Raw genomic sequence first — 21,975 nt, forward strand, 5'->3', positions numbered from 1 at the left:
GTGCACTCCTTCTTCTTAATGATATTCCAAACAGTTGATTGTGGTAAGCCTAAGGTTTGGCAGTTTTATTCTTGTTTCTCAATCTCATAATAGCTTCTTTGACTTTCATTGGCACTCGTTCTCTTGTTGATAATCAGCAATAAAAGTTTCCAAAGGTGATGGAAAGACTGGAGGAAAGACTAGGTGCCGAGAGCTCTCTTATACCTGCATTAAGGAGGCAATTAAACACACCTGAGCAATTACAAATGCCTGTGAAGCCATGTGTCCCAAACATTCTGCTGCCCTGAAATGGAGGGACTATGTATAAACACAGCTGTAATTTCTACATGGTGAAAACAAAATGTATAAAAATACCCTTTAATAAAATCTGACAATGTACACTTTAACCACATGTGATTTTTTTTACAAATCTCAAATTGTGGCAAATAAATAAATGATGGGTCTTTGTCCCAAACATTATAGAGGGCACTGTAAGAATATAAGACAAAAGCAATGAGAATTGATTAATGGCAAGCAAAGCACTCACTCACTGGGTGATGACAGGTACCTCTTAAGGTTCTCTTCTGGGGCAGTATTTTGACAAACGTCTGCTTAATGTGTATTTCTGGATGGAGGAGGGCGTTGACAATTCCATTTTGTGATACAATAATGTTATGTTGCAATGATGCACATAGAAATCATTTTTAACAGATATCCACAAGATGACTCTGGTGCTTTTTCCTTTCACCATTCGACCGAACATGAAAGGCTAAGAAAAGCACCGCACTTGATGTTTCTAAGGCCAGAACTGGTGACGTAATGAGTCAACCAAACACGAAGGGCAAAGAAAAACCCTGAATTAAGGTTTCTAAGGCCAGGATTGGTCTCATTGCCTCATTAGGACAGTGCAAGGGAGTTGCGGCTACCATTTGCAATGCCAGAAATAGCATGTAAAATTGTGCCTAGTGTGGTGTTATTGTGTGGGGATCACTGGTTGGCTCGGACTCGATGGGCAATGGGCGTGTTTCCGCGGTGTATCTCTAAACTAAATCCATGCCCAGAGTTCATCTGCCTTGCCACCCAGGTACCTTGCATTGAGATAGATGTTATTCAATCCAACAGCCTTTCATTTCTCCCTGCCATGCCCCTGCCTGACCTGTCTACTGCACCTGCTGCCATTGACTTCTGCACTGACTTCCAGCCTCTCATCTGTCTCATTCCTGCTTTGGATCCCATCCCTCTGTGAATCTAGTTTAAACCCTCTCTCTTAGCACTAGCAAACCTGCCTGTAGGATGTTAGTTCCATTCAATTCAGGTGCAACCCATCCCCCTGGCACAGGTCACCTCTGCCCCAGAAGAGATCTCATTGGCCGTAAAACATGATTCCCTGAACCCTGCACCAATGTTTCTATACTTCTAATCCTACTCTCACTAATACACGTGAATAGTCCACAGATTACTATCTGCTTGGTCCAGATATCCAATGAGAATATACTGCAGTTGCTCAGAGACATCCTGGACCCTGGCACCATTGAGGTAACACACCAAACTGGAGTCCCTTCCTTGGCCACAGAATCTCCCCTCTGTCCCCTTAACGTCTGAGCCTCCTGATACAATCACCCTGACTACATCACCACCACTGCCCATTGTGTCAAAGCCAGTCTCACTGCCACAGACTTGGTTGCTGCTGCTACTTTCCCCGTGAACAGTTATCTAGCTTCCTCCCACACCCCCATCAACGGTATCCAAAATGGTAAACTTCTTGTAGAGGGGAAAGGCCACAGGAGTTTCCTGCACTTGTCTCCTTACCCTACCCTTTCTAGTGGTCACCAAGTTGCTTTCTGCCTGCACTTAGCTGCCTCTACCTTGCTACAATGCCACTTTATGATGCTCCCAGCTCCTAAATGATGCAGAGTGCTTCCAGCTCCCGTTCCTTTATGCAGACAACCAGGACACACTTCCCCAGAACACGGGACGATTGTCTCATCTCCCACATCCTGCAGGAGGAGCAAGCCACTGCTAACCTGACTGCACTAAGATCAAAGATGGAAGTTAAAAAATATTTTGTCTCCTCTACCCCCTTCATCTTCTTTCTCCTCGCGCCTCCCCAACTAACAACCAATCCCACTCCACTTGTGAGAGCCCATATGCTGGGCAAGTGCCTGATTCCAGGATTCATCCTCTTGATTTCTTGGAGAGAACTGCAAAAAACAATGAGACAAATCGCTGGGTACACAACAGTACTTGTCATTGATGGTCCCTCCAAGATGATTGTGGGGCAGGGGTGGGGGTGGTGGTGGAGAATAGAGACTGGTGATAGTGCACTTGTGTCCCCCAGTTACTATCCAGTAGGCTTTGCAAGGGGAAGAAAGAATGGAGAAATACAGACACACGGTTGCAAAAGCCAACATTTTGCAGCATTTACTTATGAGGCTCCCTCAGTTAGTCACAACACCAGTGGAACCATGATACAATAAGAGTCTATCTTTGAGAGATGGACATGGGCACAAAGTAATTGAGTCCGCCTCATTCTGGCTGCCCTGCTGTGATCTGGTTTCCATCCTCAAATAAAGGATCCCTTTCAATGCCAAGAACTTACTCCCGTCAAAGAATCGCACAGTCTCTAGAGCATAGAAGCACGATCGTGTTAGACTCTGGACTGCTGACTCCTTGGGAGAAAACTAATAAAAATTGCTCAGTTCTGCACCCTATGATTTATACGCCTAGTTCCAAGGAAAGAAATAAAAAAAGAATTGCGTGTCCTAGAACAGCTGGCGAGACAGATAACTAGCTTCCAACATAACAGAGGAAAAGGAAATAATAAGTTAAAAACTCGAGAAATACAACTGGTTTTCTACTTGAAAATAAAACTGTCATCTGTGGCGAGCCAAGGAGAAACTCTGCTTGTTGTTGAGAAACAGGCTTCAAACACGTTTGTCCCGTCTCGCAGCTACAGGATGTGTTGCCTGGTAACAGTTGCTTTCATCCTGGTGTTGCTGTGTGAAGAATCCAGACACAGCAATAATTTATAACATGCATTAGTTAAGGAAGAAGCCAAGATAGGGTGCTTAAAAAGATTGCTGCTCAGCTGTCATCACTCCTCCAAGAAAGAGATACAGGTATGAATAAATACTGTGTGGGGGGAGTGATTTCTTCAGCAAACAGAATGTGGCGATGCAGAGCTTTTAAAAAAAGGTTTATGGCTTTTCCGTAAGCAGTGCAATGTAAACTGCTCTCCCATCCGTCCAGTCTAGGTCCAAATGAAGGTTTTCAGATAACAATTACACATCGCCAAATGCAAGGACGTGTATGAAGGACCCAGTGTTGCAGGGGCCATGAAATAATTATGAAGAGTCTGGGCAGAGTTAAAAATAGTCGATAAATGGGTGAGGCTTAGTTTAGTTTAATTTATCGTCACATGTACTGACGTACATTGAAAAGCTTTTGTTGTGCTATCCATTCAGCTGAAAGACTATACATGATTACGATCGAGATGTCCACAATATATGATATGGGTCGACACCAAATGCTGGAGTAACTCAGCGGGTCAGGCAGCATCTCTGGTGAGAAGGAATGGCTGACCCTTCTCGACTGAAAAGTCGAGACCCTTCTTCAGACTGATGTCAGGGGAGGGGGCGGGACAAAGATAAAATGGAGTTGGAGGCAGCAAGACTAGTGGGAGAATTGGGAAGGGGGAGGGGATGGAGAGAGAAAGCAAGGGCTATCTGACGTTAGAGAAGTCAATGTTCACACCGCTGGGGTGTAAGCTACCCAAGCGAAATATGAGGTGCTGTTCCTCCAATTTACGCTAAGCCTCTCACTGACAATGGAGGCGGCCCAGGACAGAAAAGTCAGATTGGGAATGGGAGGGGGAGTTAAAGTGCTGAGTCATCGGGAGATCAGGTAGGTTAAGGTGGACTGAGCGGTGGTGTTCAGCGAAACGATCGCCAAGCCTGCGCTTGGTCTTGCCGATGTGACAAGTTGACACCTGAAACTGCGGATACAGTAGATGACGTTGCAGGAAGAGCAAGTGAACCTCTGCCTCACCTGGAAAGACCTTGGATGGAGTAGAGGGCGGAGGTAAAGGGACAGGTGCTCCATCTCCTGCGGTTGCAGGGGAAAGTACCTGGGGAAGGCGTGGTTTGGGTGGGAAGGTACAAGTTGACCAGGTAGATTCGGAGGGAACGGTGTCTGCGGAAAGCAGAAAGGGGTGGAGATGGGAAGATGTGGCCAGTAGTGGGGTCCCGTGGCAAAAATGCTGGAGGATTATATGATGCATGCGACGGCTGATGGAGTGGAAGTTGAGGACAAGAGGGACTCAGTCCTTGTTACGAATGGGGTGAGGGGGAGCAAGAGGGGAACTGTGGGATATCGAGGAGATCCTGGTGAGAGCCACATCTATAATGGAAGAGGGGAACCCCCGTTTCTTAAAGAATGAGGACATCTCCGATGCCTTGGTATGGAACACCACTTCCTGGCGCAGATGGTGGAATTGGGAGATGGGGATAGTCTTTACACGAAGCAAGGTGGGAAGAAGTGTAGACAAGATAGCTATGGGAGTCATTTGGCTTGTAGTAGATGTCTGTCAATTGTTTCCTGCGATGGAGACAGTGAGATCGAGAAACGGTAGGGAGATGTCGGAGATGGTCCAAGTGAATTTGAGTGCAGGATGGAAATTAGTGGTGAAGTTGATTAAGTCAGTGAGTTCTGGATGCAGGAGGTAGCACTGGTGCAGTCGTCAATGTAGCGGAGGCAGAGTTTGGGGATAGGGCCAGTGTACGCCTGGAACAGTGATTATTCGAAGTACCCTACAAAGAGGCAGGCATAGCTGGGGCCCATGCGAGTGCCCATAGCTATGCCTTGGATTTGGAGGATGTGGGAGGAGTAGAAGGAGAAGCTGTTAAGGTGATATGATATGCTCTGATATATGGCTGGTTGGTACGCAACAAAAGCTTTACACTACCTCAGTACACCTAACAATAAACTAAACTGAATAAAGGGAATAACGTTTAGTGTCCAATAAAGACCGATCAAAGATCAGTTTCATTTAATGTTAAGACTATTTTAAAGATTAAAAAATCTATACACAGTATCAGACAAGACAGGTTGCCCTCAGTTTGAACACCCAACTTATGACTGTATGAGAATGACAGGATAGATCACCCATTCCTTCTCTCCAGAGATGCTGCCTGTCCCGCTGAGCTACTCCAGCATTTCGTGTCTATCTTCGAGGTGGTTTACCAGATTGCTGAAGAATTAGCTACAGGGAGAGGTTGGAGAAACTAGGATTGTTGACATGGTGTACACTGCTCTCCCTCCTCCTTTGACAAGTAAGAAAGCAGGCTTGCATTCTTGATCTTAAAACAATGAGTGTAATCTCAACAAAATGTACAACATTCTAAGAGCTTTAATGGGTATATTTCTAGAAATGTCCCTAAGTTTCGGTATCTAGAACCTAGAGCCAGTCTCATGATAAGTGCATGTCATTGGAGCAGAGGTAGGCCATTCAGCCCATCAAAAGAAGTTGGTCATTCAGCAGAGAGAAGAAATGTCTTTGACGGAGGGTGTGAATCCTTCAAATTCTCAATGCAGAGTGGCTGCGGAGACCCAGCAGGTCGCGACAACCATGAAAGAGTGCCAAAGATATTTTGATAAGTAATCAAGGGATTTGGAGTTAATACAGGACTGTGGCGCGGAGGTGCAAGATTAACTCCAGTGGCGCAGTGGTAATGTTGCTGCCTTGCAGTGCCAGAGACCCAGGTTCGATCCTGATACAGGTGCTGTCTGTATGGAGTTTATACGTTCTCCCTGTGACCACATGGGTTTTCTCCGGGTGCTCCGGGTCCCTCCAACACACCAATGGCGTACAAGTTTGCAAGTTAATTGGCTTAGGTAAAGATTGTAAAAATTGCCCTTAGTGTGTGGCAGTGCTAGTATATTGGGATCGCTAGTCGGCATGGACTTGGGTGGGCCGAAAGGCCTGTTTCCACACTGAACAAGACCTCACTCCACACCCGTTTCATTATTTTGAAGAGTGAAAAATTTCCCAAAATCAGTTATATTCCCACTCCTTTATTATACTGTGCAAGTCATCTCGCACTCCTTCATTCTATGAAACACTGCCCAGTTACATTGCGAGGAATGGATGCTTTAACACAGCCACCTACTTACTATTCTAGTCACTGCAGCTACATGGAACATTAGAACAAAGGCACAATGCACCCCTCTTTATTTAAGAGGATTAAAACTCAATGATTCTGAAGCATTTATACCTTCCACCTAAATTCTCGTCTTGATATAATTCAGTCCATGCAAAACACTGCTCCCACACCATTCATCAGGCAAACCTGCCCTGTGAGTTGTTAAAGCAGCAACAAGTTGACTTTTAAACTTAGTGCCACAACCCTGAGAACTCTGCATTCTTCCATTCACCTGTTGAACACCCTCCGTCTCACCAATTCAGCTGCTTAGACCCCTGGATGTCCCAGTGAAATTTATTCCATCTCTCTTGCAGTTCCTCTTTCTTTGAAATCAAGTGGGGCCACAACAGATTTTGTCAGTGAAACCACTTGAGTTTATCATATTGCCTTTCAAAGAATTCAGGGATGGATATGAATTCCTTGTTGAACAGGGGCAGTTGCCTCTCGGAATAGCTCAGAGGAGTAGTTAATTGGGTCCAAGTTGAGGAAGATGATGCACCTCAGGAACCATCTTCTCCACACAACAGTAAGATAGACAATGAATCAAAATGAGTTAAATTAGAGTGGTTTTCATCAATGAATCATGCCCTACTTCTGATTCAATCGTTCTTCTAATCAGGCAGCAGATTGGTACTAGTAGAACTCGTTGGCTCAAAGCAATGGTCAGTGTGGACTCAGTGGCTTTTTCCATGCCGTGTCTCTAAACTAAACAGGCCACTGTAAATCGCCCCAAATGCATAGGCATAGGTGAATGGTGGACTATGGGGAAGTTTATGGGATGGGAGAGGGAATCATTTGCAGGGAAATAAATATGGGGGGTGCGGGTTCCTCTGGCAAAGCAAATTATTTCATTTGGTATGAAACCGTAAAACTCACCTACTGAGTCACAGGTACTATTAGGAGGTAAAGAACGTGCAGAAAGTCAAACACCAATTTGCTGCTTTTATTCAGACAGAACCAGGTGTACCCCACCTCTTTCCCCTCCAATGAACTGGATCCAAATGTCAACACCACCAGAGCATGTGGAAGGTGGAGATCCAGGGTAACTCAACTGGCACTTTGTGTCATAGTGTTCAGTGAACAGCCTAACCACCAGTGTTCTGGATCACTGATCCAGAGACACAAGCTCTAAACTCTTCAAATCCAGTGTTAAAACACATTTGTACTCCCTGGCTTTTGACCATGCCTGAGACGTTGCTTCTGTTTGTGGTGTTTTTGATGTTTCTTTATTTTACATGTCTTTTCCTACTATTTCTTTTGATTGTTATTGTTGGTGTGTATTAACTTTTTTGTCAATGATTAGTGATGTACAGCACTTTGTTGCAGCTATGTTTGTTTTTAAAGTGCTCTATAAATAAAATTATTATTATTATTAATGGCAGCTAGGGGAGCTTAGATTCAAGTAATTCATTAAAATGTGCAAAATTAGTTAAATAAACCTATTCTTAGCAACGGTTACGATGAACCAAGTAGATAGAGTGGTAAAGGCGGCATGTGATATACTTGATTTCAACAGTCGGTGTATTGACTATAGGAGTCAGAAAGATGTGTTGCATCTTTATGAAACTTTGGTTTGACCGCATTTGTGTATTGTGTGTAGTTCTGGTCACCCCATTACAGGGAGGGTGTGGAGGCTTTGGAGAGGGTGCTGAAGAGATTTACCAGAATGCTCCCTGGATTAAAGGGAATTAGGAATAGGGAGAAGTTGAACAATGGGATTGTTTTCTCTGGAGCGGAGAAAACTGAGGGGACATCGGATAGAAGTGTACAGAATTATGACCGGACAGAAAGGTCAGTTTGGGAATGGGAAGGGGAGTTTAAATGTTTGGCAACCGGGAGATCCCCGACAGTCCTTTCAGGCGAGGCAGAGGTTCACTTGCACCTTCTGCATCCTCATGTATTGTATCCGTTACTCTGTGTGTGCACTCCTGTCACTCCCGATCACCCAGTCTGAGACCAAGCACAGACTGGGTGAACGTTTTGCTGATCAGCTACACTCAGTCCGCCTTGGCCTACACGATCTACCGGTTGCAATACAGTTCAACGCCCCCTCCCTATTCCCATACTGACCTTTCTGTCCTGGGCCGCCTTCTGTCAGAGTGAGGCTAAATATATATCCTTTTGTTATACATATCTCTTTTCCACAGCCAACAATGGACCATTGTGGGCTCCACCTTTCCTTGGCCATTCGTGCTGGCTCTGATTTTCTCTGAACCTTTCCATACCTCTAGTTTCTCTCTCCCGAGTCTGAATGTCACCTATCTCTTTTCCCCTGACCGCCTGAGTTACTCCAGCTTTTTGTGTCTATCCCCCTTCACGGATCTGCCTGACCCATTGAGCTGGTCCTGAAAATTACTTGTTGCTCTAGATTCCAGCATCTGTAATCTCGTGTCTCCATTAGGAGATAGTTGGTGCTGGTGCAGCAGCCACATTGCAAGAGGGGAATGCAACTAATGTGCACAGGCCCTAATGTTCACAGATCATAGCAAGTCAATGTAAAAGTCCCATTTATAGAGCAGCCATCGCTTCTCTTTCCACAATGATTTTCAGCGAACCGTGGAGAATATTGCAACCCGCCTCTCAGGAAAGCCGGAGGGAGCTATAAAGATGGTTGAGATGAAGATGCCAGGTAGATTTGTGAGTGTGAGGTATTCCTTTGAAGATTTGTTTACAAAGAACATGCGTTGTGACTTTAATTCAACTTGATTCAGTCCATCCAATGCCCAAGTTTAAGTTTGCACTGGGTGGGGATTGGACATGGCTTGAACCAGTCAATCCTCTTTGAAGGAGGATCTGGAAAAGGGTCTCGAGCCAAAATGTATTCCATTCCTTCTCTACAGATGAACTCTCGCTGAGTTACTCTAGCTTTTTGTGTCTCTCTTCGGTTTAAGCCAGCATCTTCAGTTCCTTCCTACACAATTTTCTTCCCATCATAGTGTTCAATGCCACTAGTCAGAGGTCACCAAACCTTCATTACCCATCAGCCATAGAGTCAGCATCCCATGGACCAGGAGAGCTATGGAGTCAGTTTGATCCTTGCTCTACGCCGAGTTGGGTGAGATGGAGCATTACAATTACAGAAGAGCAATTTCCCCACTCACAAGGTCATAAGGAATAGGGGTAGAATTAGGCCATTCGGCCCATCAGGTCTACTCCACCATTCAATCATGGCTGATCTATCTCTCCTTCCTAACCCCATTCTCTTGCCTACTCTCCATAACCTCTGACACCTGCACTAATCAAGAATCTATCTATGTCTGCCTTAAAAATATCAACTGATTGCCTCCACAGCCTTTTATGGCAAAGAATTCTAAAGATTCACCACACTGTGGCTAAATAAATTTCACCTCATCTCCTTCCTAAAAGAACATCCTTTAATTCTGAGGATATGACCTCCAATCCTAGACCCTCCCACTAGTGGAAACATCTTCTCCACATCCACTCTATCCAAGCTTTTCACTATTCTGTATGCTTCAATGAGGTCCCCTCCTCATTCTTCAAAACACTAGCGAGTACAGGCCCAGTGCCGACAAACGCTCATCATAGGTTAGCCTACTTATTCCTGGAATCATTCTTGAAAACCTCCTCTGGACCCTCTCCAGAGTCAGCACATCCTTCCTCAGATATGGTTCACAAATTTGCTCATTTAGCATCCTGGGGAAGGCAAGGAATGCAAGCCTGGGCTCACATTTCCTATCACCAGGCAATACCTCCAGCTCGTCTTTACTCTCAGGCACAAAGTCACTGTGTCCTGACCACTAGAAATTGGGAATCTTTATACCTCCCAAAAAGCAAAGCAGAGATTGGAAAGGGAGAATAATAATGGCTGTTCCTGTAGTTACCAGCAGAAGCTAGAACACAGTAGTGTAGCTACTCAGATTCAATCCTGACACCAAATGCTCCCTGTGTGGAGTTTGCAAGTTCTGCCTGTGACCACGTGGGCTTCCTCCCACTTCCCAAAGGCATGCAGGATGACGGGTGAATTTGTCACTGCAAATTGCCTCTCATTTAGTGAATGTGCGGAGAGCAAGTTACAAGGAAAACTAATGAAAGATAGAGACTGCTACGGGGGAGGTGGCATGGACTCGGCCGACAGAATAGGCTCCTATGTTGTAACAGAGCATGGAATATATGAAGCAATTATTTTCAATTCTCTAAACGGAATTGGAAAATCTGTACAAGGATGATGTTAATTTAATGAGTTAGCCAAGGGCATCTAAGTAATTGACTCCCAAGTTTAATAATAAAATTAAGGCCCAAAATTATCTGTGCAAAGCTCACATAGAAACATGCTTGGCCCCAGTTTATGATTACCATTTATATACAAATTGAAAACAAAACTGAGGCTAAAAAATGGCTTCGTTCCAGAGATAACAAAGGGAGAAGTGTTCTTTGATAAGTGTTGCTTGAAGGAGCTTAGAGTTGTTTAATTACAGCAACTCAAAGTCCAACTACATCAGTTGTCAGCAGATCAGAGAGATACAGGCTTTTCATTTTATATAAACGCACTTTAGGGATGTCCATCTTGCAGTTTCTTTTTTGAGTTTTTTTACACATAGATCTTTTTTTTTTTAAATCCTACAAGAATGTTAGACTGTTCTCCTGGGCAGACGATACACATTCCATGGTATTATTTTAAAGAGGGTCTGGGGACTGCTTTCCTGTCTCTTCACCAGCATGGCTAAAACCGGTTATCTGATTATTCACACAAGGCTGCTGTGGGTCAAACTTGCTGCTATGTTCCCTGCCTTGCAGCAGTAATAACGCTCCTCAGTATACCAGCTGCTGCAAGGCACATCTTCACCCCTGGAGACAGAGGGGAAGAACAGAGGCACTTTTCCTAGCCTGCAACAAGACACATGTACAAGTGCATTCACACACTGAGGGCTTATTTGCAGCAATCTTTAAACGTGGCAAGACTGGTTAACAAAAGCTAATAAACAGTGTGAGATCTTGGGTTTTATTAGGAGAAGCAGGGTACAAAAAAAACAGGAAACTATACTCGAGCTGTGTGATAGGAGATCAGTCCCAGCTGTAGCACGCTGACTAATTCTGGACACGACACGAAGATAAATGCAGAGGTTTTGGAGAGGATGCAGTGGAGATTTCTGCAAATGAAGCCAGAGATCTCGTATTAGGTTGATGAAGACGGAGCTGTTCTCTTTAAAGCAGAGAAAGGAACAGGGAAAAATGACAGGGCGGCTTAAAAATGACACCACGGGCACGAACCAGAGGCACAGAGCGATATGTGGGGGAAGTGTAACCAGTGAGTTGTCAAGATTGGGGGAGGTTCACCACAGCCTTTGGAAATAATCAGATAAACAGTTCGGGGAAGACAAAGGGAAATGAGGTAGAATGATGGAGTACGGATAATGACTGCTCCATGAAAATGCAGCAAATCTGATCCTCTCATGCACCAGACTATCCTATGCTTCAGCACAACCCAAATGTCAACTCCTGCTTCAGATCATTCTCGATGGACCAGACTGAGTACAGAAGCATTGGCCAAGATTCCATACCTAGTCCATCCATACCCTACTAGTTCCACTGTTCACTTCCATGTATCCCTTCGTTATTACCTCTTCCCCAGTCAACAATGGGCCATTATGGGCTCCACTCTTCCTTGGTCATCTGTTGCCCGCCCTGTTTTGCTCTGGCCTTTTCTTACCCCCAGTTCCCTCCCCTCTACTTTCAGTATGAAGAAGGGTCCCGACCCCAAACGTCATCCATCCTTTTCCTCCGGCGATGCTGCCTGACCCGCTGAGTAACCCAACACTTTGTGTCTACCTTCCATACAGGACAGCGTTATCTTGTCATGAGCGGCTACAACAGAATGATCATCAGCAGACCAGGAGATGCGAGGAGGGTATGCAAGGCCAGAGAGCACCAAACACAACCCATTTTTACAGATGTGGTAGGAAGGCAAGCCTCAGCAGTGCCTGGTATCTTTAGTCTTGGGTACATGAACACCTGGAACCAGTCCCCTTGAGCATTACTGGGAATGATGGAATGACTTCCAACTATATTGCAATAAACCTCTCAAAGCAATATAATCAAGTTACCTTGCATTCCAATGTAGTCGTTTGGTTTGGTTAAGATAGCATTTATTCTCGACGTTTCAAGCAAGCAACAAGAATCAAGCATGTTTAATTGTCAAAGGGAGAGAAGCTACTTAACCTGCTCAGATATTGAGAGATGACAGCAACCAGTTCCTTACACCATCACTGTCTTCTATACAAATTAATAGACAAAGAACATCTATAATCTTGGTCTGTTTGCAACGGCGGCACAATGACACAGTGGCAGAGTTGCTGCTATAAAACGCCAGAGACCTGGGTTCGATATAGATGTTGACATCTTATTAATGATCTGGATGAGGACAAGCAAGCAGGAGCCTTTTGGTGGCAAAAACTGGCGGGAAAGCGAGACTGCTAGGAGACTGCAAGGTGGCAGGCAGGGCAGCAGAGAATCAAGCATGTTTAATTGTCAAAGGGAGAGAAGATAGGCTTAACCTGCTCAGATAATTGGAGAGGATTTTGGTGACAGACTATTATCTAAATGGTGGCCGATTGGGAAAGGGGGGAACAGCGAGACCTGGGTGTCATGGTCCATTGAAGGTAGGCACAGCAGGCATCACTGTCTTCTCATTACAAATTTGAATAGACAGGGAAGAACTGCAGTTGTTCATCTACCCAATCTGGAGTATTGCGTACTGTTTGCAATCAGGCATTATTGCCACAGGGATGCAGAGACAGTTCACAGACTGATTCCTGGGATGTCAGGACTGTCTTATGAAGAAAGACTGGAGACTTAGTTTTACTGCTAGAATTTAGGAGATAAAATCTTATAGAAGCTTACAAAATTCTTAAGGGGTTGGACAGGCTAGATGCAGGAAGATTGTTCCCGATGTTAGGGAAGTCCTGGACAAGGGGTCACAGCTTAAGGATAAGGGGGAAATCCTTTAAAACCAAGATGAGAAGAACTTTTTTCACACAGAGTGGTGAATCTCTGGAATTCTCTGCCACAGAGGGTAGTTGAGGCCAGTTCATTGGCTATATTGAAGAGGGAGTTAGATGTGGCCCTTGTGGGTAAGGGGATCAGGGGGTATGGAGACGGGAGGTACGGGATACTGAGTTGGATGATCAGCCATGATCATATTGAATGGCGGTGCAGGCCGAAGGGCTGAATGGCCTACTCCTGTAATTTCTATGTTTCTTTTATAGACTACCAGACGGAGTTTGTACATTCTCCCCGCGACCATGTGGTTTTTCTCAGAGATCTTCCGCGTGGTGTCCTCCCACGCTCCAAAGACGTACAGGTTTGTGTGTTAATTGGCTTGGTGTTAATGCAAATTGTCCCTGGTGTGTGTAGGGTAGTGTTAATGTGCAGGGATGGCTGGTTGGCACGGAATCGTTGGGCAGAAGGGCCTGTTTCACCGCTGTATCACTAAACATGTGGCACTGGATATCCTATTCAGAGCACTTAACAACATTGCATAAGAACAGCCATTTTAAGTGCTTGGTGATCACCACCATATCCATGTTTAAGCTGCATCAAACCCGGTGCCAGCTCCTCCATTAAATGGAACCAGTAAAAATATTTACTGTTTATTTGACAAACACTTTAAATTTTGGTCACCTTGCAGATTTCAGTATCTGAAGAAATGTTAAATGAGAAGTCTACAGGGCAGGATACATTAAATTTGCACTGTCTTGAGGGGGGAAAAACTGCAAGTCGGTTAAAATCTGACCACATTTCAAAGAGAGCTTTTAACAGCAAACAAGAAGATTTATGGATTTTCAAACCCCCCACCCTTCTTCCAAGAAAATGACAGATGGCAGCATTTCCTGTCGGGGTGGAGACTGGTTCAAGTGTATTAAAAGTGGACTTGATTTGATCAGATCATATTTTGAAGAGGAGAACGGTTAAGCCAAATTCCGGTTCTTACATCGGCATGTTTACAGACAGTGAATACTCCCTGAAGTCGTTTGTAATTGGCATTTCATGTTAGATACACATCACTTGAATTAGAGACACATGTGCATCTAAAGATGACGGCCAGACCCATGCACTTTTGGCTGAATGCGTACGCGCGTACACACGGGCCAAAGCACGAACGCACACACGCCATCACGAGCGCGCGCACACACACACACGCCGTCGCGCACACACACACACAAATGAAAGTGAAAGCATTTTTTAAGGCTGTAAAAGAATAGTTACCCTGGCCCACTGCAAAACATCACCTTCCCATTCCCTCCCAAGGTGCTCCTCCACCACTTTGTGTGCTGCCCACAATCTCTAATATTGAAGTTGTGGGTTAATACTGCATTTATCACCCATCAATACCACCGTACGATGAGTCCTACAGATCGCTGAACCCTTCTCCAAAACCTTTATATGTCCGTTCTCTTCCCGACTTTAAGGATGCACCACAAGCTCAGCCTCTGTTTACTCGTTTGCAGCCTGGTTTACTCATCTTGCTTCGTGCTCCGAGGCTGTTACCCAATGTAAACTTACAGAATGCCCAGAAGACTTGAAGAACAACCCGATCTTCAGGAGGAATTCATAGTGACATGTGCTAAAACACCCCTGTGCAAGTGACTGATGGGAATCCTGCAATGGTACAAAGATTACTGTTGATGTTCACTATCACACTAAGTGGAGCAACTACACAATCATATCCATGGTCACCCTAGATGCTCTTCAGTCACATTTACCATGGTAAATAAATCTGAAGCAATTTTGAGCTCAATGACAACTATTGCTGAACATTATTGGACAGCATGGAATAGCTGCTCCAAAAAGTAATTGAAAGATGCAGTGTGGAAATAGGCCCTTCGGCCCATTAAATTTGTGTCCAGTATTAACCATTAATCCTGCATCAATCCCATTCACAAGACATTGAATTTTGCAGTACCAGGCCTTTGAACAAAATGCCTGCATGCAGCCTGTAACCAGACCACCCCAACCTCACAGGTATTACTTAAACTCCCGGCTACAGTATCAAGCCATGTTGGAAACAGGTTCGACAGCCTAAATTGTGAAATATTGCCTAAATGAAAGGACACAGAGTAACTGAGCAGGTCAGGCATCATCTCTGAAGAACATGTTGCAGGTTGGAACCTTCCTTGGGAGGAGACATTAAAGCATGGCAGGTAATAGGTGGACACAGGTGGGGGGGGGGGGGGGTTGATCGTCAGATGGTTGGAACAACGGCCGGAGACTAAAGCAGAAGGTGTGAGACATTGATTGAAGAGCTTGCTTCGATTGCAAATTATGAAGCCGGAGGAAGGAATGCAAGAGGAAAGGAAGGGGGGGTGGGGGGGGGTAGAGAAATTGGTGGGAGCTCAGGGGAGGGAGGTGAATAGGAAGAAAACATGCCAGGAAAACCAGAATGAAGTGTCAAAAAGCCTAGACCGAGCTATGCTATGTTGACACGGGCCATTGGGTTTCTCAGAAGTCGTGGTAGAGAGGGCCAGCTGAGACGCACTCAAGGAGTTGGGGGTGGGGGAGGGGGGGGGGGGGGGGGGGGGGGGGGGGGGGGGGGGGGGGTTGTTCAGCACAAAACCACACATGAGTCAGCACACACACATCCAGATGGCCATGGGAAATCAGTGGACAGGACAAAATGCAACGATACATCAGAAATCCCTCAGTTGCCGAGTTACTGGATCTGTCAGGATATGATTCAGCCGGTGAGGGTGCAGAATACAGTTGCAAAGTTTGCTTGGTGTAGAGGGCTTGAGTTATGAAGACAGACTGGATAGGCTGGGGGCTTTTCCCCCTAGAGTGTAGGAAACAGAGGGATGACCTTATAGAGAGTCATAACTAAGGTGGATGAGCACTGTCTTATTCCCAGGATAGAGAAGTCTAAAATTATAGGGCAAAGATTTAACGTGAAGGCAAAAAGATTTAGAGGGCCTGAAGGAGAAGCTTTTCCACAGAGAGGAAGGTAAAGGGAGATATCAAAACAACATTAATTCAGTTCGGTTTAGTTTATTGTCATGTGTACCGAGGTACAGTGAAAAGCTTTTGTTGCGTGCGATCCAGTCAGTGGAACGACAATACGTGATTACAACCGATCTATTCGCAGTGTATAGATACATGATAAGGGAATAATGTTTAGTGCAAGGTAAAGCCAGCAAAGTCCGATCTAGGATAGTCCAAAGGACAGCAATGAGGTAGCTAGTAGTTCAGGACTGCTCTCTAGTTGTGATAGGGTAGTTCAGTTGCTGTTTAGACAGGCGTTTGGTCAGGTTCATGGATAGGAAACATTTAAAGAGATATGGGCTAATTGCAGGCGAGCCAGACTAGGTCAAGTGGGCTGCTTGATCAGCTTGGCCGAGTTAGTCCAGAGTCTGTTTCCTGCAGTATAACTATTACACTAATACAGATCTTAATGGCGTCGGCAAAGAAATCTATCGTTAAATGAATGACGTCTTTGCTCTTTAATTCATACAAATGATAAACTGAATTCTAAGCTTAAATTCAGCAGATGGGTGACAGAGGCTTGAACTCCCCTTGGAACAGAAGACATATTGGATACTTTTAAAATAAGGAGGATTTAACTGGGGCGCAGAAATGGCGTTTTACCGATTCCCTTCCTGCCCATTCACTGATCTCCCACATCTCTAACCACGAGCCCCTTCCTCATTCCTTCCCCCGGCTGCCATTTCCCTGGGGTAATCAGGAAAAGATAGCTTACTGGCACGTCAGCACCTTTACGGAGGTGGGTGCAGTGGGTGCAGTGGCAGCGAGAGAACAACCACAAGCGGTGCGGATTGAGGGGAAACAGAAGCACCGTTATACTTGGGGACACTGCCAGCTTTAGGTCAGAGATACAGCGAGGAAACAGGCTCTTCGGCCCACCGAGTCCACACCGACCAACGATCCCTGCATTAACACTATCCTACACACACTAGGGACAATTTACATTTATACTAAGCCAATTAACCTACAAACCTGTACGTCTTAGGAGTGTAGTTGGAACCCGAAGATCTCGGAGAAAACGGTGTGAACATACATGGTCCGTACAGACAACGACCGTAGTCGGGATCGAACCCGGGTCTCTGGTGCTGGAAGGCAGCAACTCTACCGCTGCACCACTATTCCTGCATTTAAGGATGGAATGCAAATCATCTAAACCAGGACAATTAATAGTTGCAGTAGGGTGGTAAATTATGAAAGACAGCGGTTTGCTGACGCCGTAAAAATAAAATAAAAACTGATGAGATGGAGAAATAGACATGCTGACAGCGTGCATCTCAGGCAGTAAAGGCTAAACACTTCAGCATGATGCAGAGAACGGGTAAGTCTGCAACGAAGAATCTGAACGCAAAAAGAAAGCCATATTTTTTGCAGCCTTTGATGTGGGTTTATAGTCCATGTGTTGCAAAGCCTCCAGTCTAATCCTCTCTGGAGGCTTGCTCTCTGATCTTGCCCTTCAGGCCAAGTTAAAAACACTCGTGGACCAATGCAATTGGAATTTATTGCTTCAAAGGAAGAAATGATTCAATTCTGTGAGGCGGGGACCCTCATCTAACCCACTGTCAGAGTCATCAACACTCTCCCTCATTCTCTCCACCACTATTGCCATCATTCTCTGCCCCACCCAAGTCCCCTTCCTTCATACTTTCTTCCCCTATACCACGATCCCCCTCTTCATCCCCAACCCCATTGAAAACTGGTGCTTGGACTTCTCCAGTGGCTAGGCTTACCCGACAGGGTGGGTAATTCACAACGGAATAAATAAAATCAATGCCCTAATCAATGCTTAGGAAGGAACTGCGGATGTTGGTTTATACCGATGAGACACAAAATGCTGGAGTAACTCAGCGGATCAGGCAGCATCTCTGGAGAAAATAAATAAGTGATGTTGTGGGTCAGAACCCTTCTTCAGACTGAAAGATAGATGGTGGGAGATAAAAACTGGAGGAGAGAAAATGCCACAGTAGATCAGGGCCGGCAACAGATAACCTCGGGATGGATGGAGTTCTGTCTTTCCGGGAACTGGTCCCCTCCCCGAATAGTTCCGACCTTTTCTCACCTCCAGTTTCCCCCCTTCTTTACCTCTATCCTTCAGTCTGAAAAAGGGTTCCAACCCGAAACGTCACCTATTCCTTTTCTCCAGAGATGCTGCCTGACCCGCTGAGTTACTCCAGCATTCTGTGACTATGCCCAAAGTTTGATCGGGGACAAGATACCTTTGTGATGGTAAGAGTCATAGAGTGGAAACAGGCACTTCTGCTCAACTTGCCCACACCCAGCCAACATATTCCTGCCCCCAAAATCTTGTTGTTTTTCAAAGTTACAGTGGAAAAAAAAGCTGTCCTCACCATAACAGTTTGGAATTTCAGTATATACAGCATTCTTTTAAAATAAAGACACAACACTACTCCCGAGCCACATTCCCCAATGAGGTATGTATGGCTTTTAGCATTGCAACATGTTGCAATGGGACAACAAGCAATAATATTAACAGAAAATCTTCCCAACGTCAAAACTAAACTGTGTCAGTGTAAATATGTAAACTGAGCTGAGGCTTGTGACAAGATATACAGGAAGATCTATAAACATCCTCATCCTGTTTATGGCTGCAACTGCTTGCAGGTAGGGACCAGAGCAATCCGTTCAGATACCAGCTTTAATCTGGTGCTAAACAGAACACATTGATTGATTCCTACTAAATGTGACAACCACAAATTCTCAATTACAAGTTGTATCTCCAACCTTCAATGGTAGGTGGAGGAATTCCACCCAGCTGATAGCATGTGCTCTCATGTACTACCTCCCTTCCTCTGCAAGGCTGTATCTCAGATATGGCACCCAATGTTGTCATGCTCCTCGTCACGGTGGTGCAGCGGTAGAGTTGCTGCCTCACAGCGCCAGAGACCAGGGTTTGATCCTGACTACGGGTGCTGTCTGTATGGAGTTTGTATATTCTCCATGATCATCATGTGGGTTTCCTCCGGGTGCTCCAGTTTCCTCCCACAATCTAAACAAGTGTGGGTTGCTGCAGGTTAATTGACTTCTGTAAATTATCCCTAGTGTGTCGGATTGAACTAGTGTAAGGGCGATTGCTGGTCAGCATGGACTTGGTGGGCAGAAGGGCCTGTATCCACACTGTATCTCTAAACTAAACCAGAGATGCAGCATGCAAGAAGTGCAGGCAGAGGTCTCGTCTTCCACATCCTCACGGTCTGAAGAGGGCTGTGCAAGGAGAGGACATCGGACCACGGGACAACCAGAAAGGGGGCGACGGCTGCATTGGGTCTTTCTGTCCCGCTGCAGCTGGGGCTGTATAATTGCACCCCTTCCACATAGACTTAGTGGGCTGCTCTGTACATCTTGTACTAACCGGGGAGGAATTGTGCTTATGTATGGTGATAGACTTGCTGAGCCATATGTGAAAAAGTTTCATTGTACCTTGGTACATGTGATAATGAAGAAACCATTGAACAAGGACAGCAGTTTCCCTGTACTAAGAATATTATATGTTATTTTCCAATTTCAGGTAACCCACTCTCTTGGTGTTCTTTGCTGATGCACTCCCATCTGTTCCCGCACTGGGCATTTGAGGGCACCTCCATGCCTTTGTTCTAAACCAGCGCGTTCCACAGGAACCCCTCACCCATTTTAATTGACTTTAATTTACAGCCTTTCCCACACTAAATTCCTTCCATTTGGCCCATCTAAAAAGCATGTTTTATAAATTATTTATGATTTCTCTTAACTTAAAAAGTAATCCCTTGAAATGGATAGATGTTTAGATCTAGTAATTGAAGTTTGAAATTAGCTACAATTCTAACTCCATGCGTTAATTTCAGGTCCTCCAAGTCACCCTATATTCGTTTTTACTAGTTTCAGTTCTCTTAATTTTGTTATGGGCTTTTACTGTCCTCGATCACAGCTTTTTTGAGTCCATAGAAAATCAATAGGGAACAAGATGCTAATTTTCACCTAGCCCAAAGCTAACAATGGAATGTTGTACATTGCTACACCTTGATCATCATTGTTACTTTTTTGCATCTCATTAATTTGTACGATATCACCGTCTATATCTCTCGTTTCTCTTTCTCCCGACTCAGTCTGAAGAAGGGTCTAGACTCGAAACGTCACCTATGCCTGACCCGCTGAGTTACTCCAGCTTTTTGTGTCCTGCATCTTAGCCCTACCAGACCCCACCCATCACCCACCAGCCTCTGCCCTGTCCTCCCCTCCCCCATACTCCTGTTTACTGGTATCCTTTCCTCTTCTCTCTTAGTCCTGATGCAGGGTCTCGACCCAAAATGCGGACATATACCTTTAGCCTCCAACGATGCTACTTGACCTGCTGAGTTCTCCCAGCATTCTGTTTCTTATTCTAGATTCCAGCATCCGCAGTCTCCATTGTGTTCACACTCTACTGATATATGATCAAGTAATAGTCACACTACTCCAGTTCCATGCAGCAGTCACATCCAACTCTATTCCCATTGAAATTCAAAGGCATGACCATCACCAAACCCCAGGAACTGTTCCTGGTGGTGTGTTCAGCAAATGGGAAAGCTGTCACCAATTATCAGAAATAGCAATGGCTCAGCCACCTAGGTATCCTGCCAACAAGAGCAGGCCAAAGGCGGACGGACATCCTACAGCGAGTCCCTCATCTCTTCAACCCTTTCATCATCGGCAAGGCACAAGATGACAGTGTATTAGAATACTACTCATTTGCCTGGGTGTGCGTAGCTCCAACAATATTGAGGCTTCAGTCCTGACCTCCAGAGCTGTCTGTGTGGAGTTTGCATGTTTTTGCTTTGACTGTGGAATGTGCAAAGAATAAAAAGATGAGTGTTGAGTGAGGGTTTAGTTGTCAGGGTAGACTTGATGGACCATGTGGCCCATTTCTGAGCTTTGTTACTCTACCAGCATTTGATTGGGAGCATATTCACTCCCACTAACAATCGCACACACAAATACCTTCAACACCAGTTTCACAATGTACCACAGCCACCTGCAGATTCAGCAGAAGCCCTAATCCTTGATTGTCCTCTTATAAGGCCAAGAACATCAAACTCCATATAGGCTCCCTTGCAAATCATGCACCATCCCGACTTGGAAAGTCTCCTTCACTGGTTCTGGGTCTAACTCCTGCAAGTCCCAACTATTGGAACACCTTCAGCAGAAGGACTGCAGCAGTTCAGTGTGGCATCCCTTCACCAAGTCCGCAAGGACAACAGGGGATGAGCCTCATCAATATCCGACAAATGGACAAGTTAAACAAATTGCCATTAGAGTCCGGCACTTACCGACTGGTGGGTTTTGGCAGACACGGTCCTCATTGCATCCGGATCCCAAATTATGAGATCAGCATCGGACCCAACTGCGACTCTGCCTTTTCTTGGGTACAGGTTGAAGATCTTGGCAGCATTGGTGCTTGTCACAGCCACAAACATGTTCTCGTCCATTTTACCAGTTGCCTGTTGGTAAAGAATGTAAAATCTCAGGGCAGCATCGGCGGCAGGGGAGGAGAGCACTGAACAGCCTAAGGTTTTTGGTCCTGGGATAGATACACAAAGCTGGAGTAACAGGCAGCATCTCTGGAGAGAAGGAATGGGTGTCGTTACGGGGCGAGACTCTTCTCCAGTCTGCGGAAGGGTCTTAACACGAAACATCACCCATTCCTTCTCTCCAAAGATGCTGCCTGTCCCGCTGAGTTAGACACAAAAAGCTGGTGTGTCTTCAGTTTAAAACAGCATCTGCAGTTCCTACGTACACTTTTGGTCCTGGGATTGCTTTATAAATGGTCATCAGC

The 21,975-nt window shown here is 45.3% G+C and overlaps 1 protein-coding gene across 1 annotated transcript in view; it reads right to left on the reverse strand.

Moving 5' to 3' along the window:
* LOC129701888 (dihydropyrimidinase-related protein 3-like) overlaps positions 1-21,975 on the reverse strand; it is a 202,377-nt gene that overhangs the window by 45,246 nt on the left and 135,156 nt on the right. Inside the window, exon 14 of the mRNA XM_055643375.1 lies at positions 21,470-21,640. Coding sequence (XP_055499350.1) covers positions 21,470-21,640 — 171 coding nt within the window. The remainder of the gene's footprint in view (positions 1-21,469; positions 21,641-21,975) is intronic.

Source organism: Leucoraja erinacea, chromosome 11 (genome assembly GCF_028641065.1).
Source record: "Leucoraja erinacea ecotype New England chromosome 11, Leri_hhj_1, whole genome shotgun sequence".
Classification (NCBI taxonomy): Eukaryota; Metazoa; Chordata; class Chondrichthyes; order Rajiformes; family Rajidae; genus Leucoraja; species Leucoraja erinaceus.